Raw genomic sequence first — 6,396 nt, 5'->3', positions numbered from 1 at the left:
TCGGATTGTTTGTTTTGATTTTATATTTATATACTTCACATAAGTCATAACTAAGACCATCCCCAAGCAAAGTCAATTGCTTGGTCATGACCTTGCTTGGTCATGGTTAGTGAGTTAATTAAGGTAGTTAATTGGTGACCAAATGGGATAATTTGTGACCAAAGGTCAATTTGTGACCATACTTGAATAAAATTGACCACCTTTATGACCTCCTATGTGTCCAAATTTTATTGGTGGGATAATTAATAAATAATAAAAATACTACATTTTCAATGCACTGTGTATTTTTGCGTGAAAGTACTTACTCGATATTTATTAATTGGTTACTCAGAATTAGATGAGTTACTCGGTTTTTATTAATTGGTTACTCGGTATTGGATGAGTTACTTGTATTAATTGGTTACTCGACTTGTATTAATTGGTTACTCGGATTTATTTATTAAAATAAGAAACTCGGTTTTAATAATTAGATGAGTTACTCGGTTTTAATTATATTTCAAAATAATTATATTGTCGCATTTGGATTTAAAATTTCAAAATAAAACCGTCAATTAATTATAACCGTTAGATCAAAATATAGCCGTTGGAATAATGATAAGCATTTGGATTTTAATTATAACCGTTAGATCAAAATATAACCGTTAGATCAAAATATAGCATTTGGATTTTAATTGTTAATGAAATCGTCTAATCACTTTTCAAAATTATAACGTTATTTAATATTTTTTTTCCGTAAAGTGTTAGGATAAATAATGTGGAAAATGATATTTACAATAATAGATAAATAATATATTTATAAATAATATATTTATAAAATGTTAGGATAAATAATTGTAAAAGTAAGAGAGAGAAAAGTGGGGTAGAGAATGTGGAAAATGATTGGTAATATTGTAAAGTGGATAATGATTGGGTTGATGACCTAGGTCGCGACCTTCTACTTGGGAGGGTGAAAATGGGTCAAGGTTAATAAGGTGGGATTAAGAGTAAAACCGGGTCGTGACCTAATTAGCGTGACCTTTGCTTGGGGATGGTCTAATATAAACGAATTTATTGATGGCTAACATGGTTTGCATATATGATATATTGATTAATAATTAATGGGTTCTTTGTGCAACAAATATCAAATTTGGTAAATATAATGTGACAGTTTTATGGTCATTAAGGGGTTTGACAACAATCGTTATTTTGATGGTCGATAGTTGAGTTAGAACGAAATTGGAGAGTGTTTAACGTTTAGAAAAAAAATAATTCCTCTGTGCTGGTTATTTATTGTCCTTTTTTATATTGGAATGTCTCAGTGAGTTGTCGTCATTTTTACTTTAAGAATGAACTTGATGAACAATTTGATTATTTACACTCAATTTGTTCCATTTGTCATTTAGTAATTGACTCATTCCTCTTTCCTTAATCTCTGTGTCAAAATCAAATGATAATATAATTGATCGGGACGGAGAGAGTAGAAGAATATGCATAATCGAACCAAGATTAATAATGCTACTTATACCAACGAAATACTCCGTGTGTGTTTTAAGCACTCAGCATGTTTGTTGTGGACTATAGAGTGGTAATTAGGATAGGTGATCATGAAAAGCATCCAAGGGTGTACCCGAATGAAACCAAAATTCACAGGGATTTGTCAGTTATTACAAAGTATTTTCAAGAGTTGTTGATCTTGTACTCTTAAGAACCTCGTACTGATGTACTCGTTTTTTTTGTACGTTTCAACGGACTTGAAGCAGAAAACAATTGTACATTTTATTTGTCATCGGGTAAATTCAAAATGTTTGGTTGTAAAAAAAACGTAAAATAAGATACAACTAGTCTTGCTTGTGACGGACTAATCTCATCACAAACTTGTGACCTCTCACAAAAAGGAAGAAGGGACAAAATGGGGCACCCTTCACGTGCTTCTCACTCACCCCTCAATGGATATTTTGTGAAAGGAAACGGTATCCGTCACAAGCTTGTGACAGATATCGTCCGTCTTCAATGAGATTTAGTGAATAAGATAAAGCACTAATTCAGAAATTAAAGGAATGTCGTAGTCATGTGATTTCGTGAAATTTGGGGAAATAGCGCGTTGCCAAGTTGCCACGGAGCCGGTATTAAACACGGTATCCACTAGGGTAGAGTACGGATCGGACATTTGATCCAAAGTGCTAGTTCGAATCGAATATCGATATTAAAAATCCTGAAGTTAGATATCCAATATCCAAACCAAATGTTTCGGATATCCAATGTTCGAATATCCAAAATAATCGGATCGGATGAGGATATCCATACTTTTGAATTTACTTTAAAATTAAGTTTGAAAAACGATTATATTCATAGTCTTACATGTTGATTTTCTTTAGTATTCTTATTTCAATGTTTTCGACATAAAATTTAAGTACCACCTAGATATTTTTCTAATATTTTAAACATTAATTAAGTTGTTGTATCAAATAAAATTTTATTTTCTCGAAATTATACTAGAAAACTATAGTTTCGTATCGGACATCCAAATGTTTTAATTCTAATATCCATATCCAAACCAAAACCAAAGATTTCGGATCAGATATCCAAACCAAACTTAACTTTCGGATCGGGTATCCAAACATTCGAATCGAATTCGGATCGGATATCGGACCAGTTTAGATAATCGGATTTTTTACTAGTATCCACTATCCACACTACAACATACGGATATGCTCCACGGAAGCTATTAGTATCATAGAGTGGGTCAATAGTGTAAAAAATTGTGATCCTACTTTGCAGCGGCATAATGGCTAAAATCATATACTCCTTCCGTCTCGATTAATTGTTATCCTTTGATTTTAGCACAAAAACTAAAAAAAGAGGAGATGACCAATAACTAAATGACAAGTGGAACAAATTGAAGGAGAATGATTAAATTATTTATCAAGTTTATTATTAAAATAGTAAGGACAACAAATGACTGAGATAGAGACACCCAAAAATGAAAAATGACAACAAATGACCGGGACGGAGGAGTATTTAGGATCGAATTGTAAAATCATCAAGTCATACAAATTAATTTATCAAGTTAAACTTTTTACTTAATGAAACTTCGTAATAACTTCTTTTTGAAGATACAATCATTAGTATATTAAATTGCAAATTACTTGTCTTATTTTCGGGTCTGATCTTATTTCTCATTATAAGTCATCAAAGATATCCCAAAGTAGCAAACTATATTAATTGAGATGATATTTTCAGCGCAATACAACCATTTATACTCCGTCTATAATAGTGCATGTGAGAAAGCTTATTATACTCAGTCGTCCAAGAGTAAACCCCATCAAGGCCATCGATGTCAACTACTCTTATAGCATCAACTACTCCTATAATACCAACTTCTCTAAGTGTTAAAGCATCGAGCCGTTCGACAGCTCACTACTCACCCAGTGGTGGAGCTGGGGGGTTAGCAGGGGGCAGCCAGGGGCGTTCTTCTCCTTTGGCAGATGAAATTTTCGAAATTTTTTGCTAAAATTTTCGAATTTTTTTCGAGTATATCTTATATTATTATCACTTCGTCCCCCCAAAAAAATTTCTACTTGGTTTATGTGTTGTAATGTTAGTTTGTATAATTTCAGCATTTTACATCTATGTTTTTGTTTTATTTTGTACTTTAGTATTATTACTAAATGAATATAGTCTGGGGCGGATTCAGGATTTGAGTAAAGGGGGTAGCGGTGGCATATTAAGAAAAAAAAAAATTACGGACAACATTTATACATTAAAATTCTAATATCATCAATACATGTAAATTACAAAGGAAAAATCTAAAGCCATCCGACAAGGATGCATATCTTGGAAACACCTAATAATATCATCATCACTAACTTGTGAAAAAAAATATCTCTCAATATAAGTCACTAAACAATTATCCAAAAGTTCATCACTCATACTATTTTGCAAATAATTCGTCACATACTTCATGGAGGAGAAAACTCTTTCCACACTTCCCGTTGCCACCGGAAGTATCAATACAAGTTTCAATAACAAATAAACACGTGGATATGCAATATGTTTGTTTGTCTCAACAAGCATAATTGAAAGCTCACCAAGGCTCTTGACAAGTAATGTTATCTCAGTATCATTAAACTCATTAGAATAGAACTTTGCAAGTGTCACCAATTTCTCCTTATCAAAAAAAGCAAACACATCGGTGGGACTAAAACAAGCCATACACATTAGCATCTCCATGCTTTTTACATCAAATCGGCTATCTAGTTCAGAGACTTGTTTATCCAAAACACCTATAGACATGTCAATTCGAAACCGTTCTAGGTTAAGCACGTTAACAAGGCGACAACTTGATCTTCCCGGAGGAGCATAAAAATCAGCCATATTCGGGACTTCAATATTATGTTTTGCTCAAAAGTTAGAATAAACCATATGAAGAAATTGATCACATCCATCATTCCTAAACTTATTCAAATGCCCCTTAGTTAAATCAAGAATAGTCATGGCATTAACAATGTCTTGATATTTTCTTATTAATGATTCACACAAAGAGTTAGTGTATCCATACACCACTTTCATTAAATGTAACATGAAAACAAACTCAAAAAATTCAAGATGATCTATCCCAATTTCGGCTTTAGCACGATCATCAACAAATTTGGCTCCTTTACTAATTATCTCAAAAACTCTAATAAGTGTAGCATATAAAGACATGACTCTCACAATTGATTTAAAATGAGACCCCCACCAAGTCTCCCTGGGTCTACTTAAACCAAGTTCTTGATTCAATCCCTTACCACTTTCACTTTCACCCGATGCTAATGCCTCCAAAACCTTATCCCTTCAATATCCCTAACAATCTCCAAACGTTTACAAGAATATCCAATATTATTAAGCACAATTCCAAGATGTTGAAAAAATTTGGCACAATCTTTGTTTTCTTTAGCCATCGCCACTAGTGTTAATTGAAGTTGGTGCACAAAACAATGAACATAATATGGACATGGATTCTCCCTCATTATCAAACTTTGCAAACCACTAAGCTCACCTCTCATGTTGTAGACACCTCGTTTCTACATATCCCGCCGACCACCTAGTGATAATTGGGCCGCATGTTTGATCATGCGGGGCGATTAATGACGTTTCGTAAGTTCGTCGACACGTGATAGCTCAAACATTCGAGTCAACCTCATGGTCGTCTTCTACGCGCTGATACGGTCTTTTTGACAGTAATTAGAGTTCATTTGGAGTCCGGGTAAAAAATCGCTTCCATTTTCTAAAACCGTCTTAAACCCGAGCCGGAATTTTCCGAGAGTATTATTCCTAAATTCTATATTTTATCACGAAATATCTACCTTGCGGAATAAGAAAGCCTACATCTTCCCTAATTCCTAAAATCAACCGCGGAAATCTTTCTTACTTAGGAGGAGACTGCCCAAGAGAGAACGCAGCAGGTACTGCGTCTCTTGGAAGGGTCGCAGTTCCTGTTGCGCCTCTTCCTGGGCTGTTTTTTCTTCAGTTTTCAAATTTCTTCCGGATTTCTTTCCTAATTCTACTTTTACCATAATTCCTCCACGTGATTAGTATAAATAGAGGCCTCTGCCTCACATATTTCTCACGCGAGTGTTCCACCCTTCTCTTCTCTCTTTGCATTCTATGACCGTGCTCTTGCATTTTGACGCCTACGTGCTTTCTCTACGCGACCATGTAAGCTCATATCATTCTGAGTACCAGTCACGTTTGCATGACCGACCAATTTTACCACTACACTTTAATCAGCTCAATCAATTCATTCTAAATCCTTTTAAGAGGGCACTTTCATATTACATCGAGTCGAGCAATTACTAATACGACAACTTAGTTAATCTCGCTTCGTCAAACATGTAAGTCTGAGTGTGTAAAATCCCAATTTTATTTATTGAATTTTATTTTTTACCGATTAATGTACGGATTTATATCACAAGTATGCTCAAAACCGCTTTCAAAATCACCCATTCAATCTTATTTCTTCAAAACAGCAGCGAAAGACGTCCCCGAAGAAACGCATCAGCAGATGCGCCTTCTGGAATAGTCGCAGCAGTTGCTGCGCCTCTTCCAGAGTCTGCTTTTCTGCTACTTCTCTTCTTCTTCTTCCTCGAGTATCTGTTTCTTTGTTTTCTCTTATTTTTTTTCTTGTTTCTTTCAAATTTTATATTTTCAGTTTATAAATTTGTTTTCATTAATACTTTTCAATCATTTCCGACTTAAATCCCTTGTAATAGATATTTACGGGTTTTCGTCATTAAATTCGAACCCGGATTTAAGAGACTCGATTTGTTCATAACAAGTCCCTTGAATTCGACTTTGATATACGATTTTCATTATATTTCGTCATTGATTCTTTATTTTCCAGTTTCAAGTCTTGCATATAAACCAACTCCGACATCG

General features: G+C 34.1%; 1 protein-coding gene across 1 annotated transcript; it reads right to left on the bottom strand.

The window, feature by feature from the left end:
- Positions 1-3,756: 3,756 nt before the first annotated feature.
- Positions 3,757-4,353, bottom strand: LOC141595642 (uncharacterized). The gene has a single exon (XM_074415605.1). The coding sequence runs from the start codon at positions 4,351-4,353 to the stop codon at positions 3,757-3,759; it is 597 nt and encodes a 198-aa protein (XP_074271706.1).
- Between the last annotated feature and the right edge of the window lie 2,043 nt (positions 4,354-6,396).

This window comes from Silene latifolia, chromosome 8, assembly GCF_048544455.1.
Source record: "Silene latifolia isolate original U9 population chromosome 8, ASM4854445v1, whole genome shotgun sequence".
Classification (NCBI taxonomy): Eukaryota; Viridiplantae; Streptophyta; class Magnoliopsida; order Caryophyllales; family Caryophyllaceae; genus Silene; species Silene latifolia.
Note: the sequence above shows the minus strand (reverse complement) of the source record. Positions and strands in the feature narration are given on the sequence as shown.

Excerpts from the sequence above, each read along its gene's own strand:
- LOC141595642 (XM_074415605.1), bottom strand. The coding sequence starts at position 4,353 with ATGGCTGATTTTTATGCTCCTCCGGGAAGATCAAGTTGTCGCCTTGTT.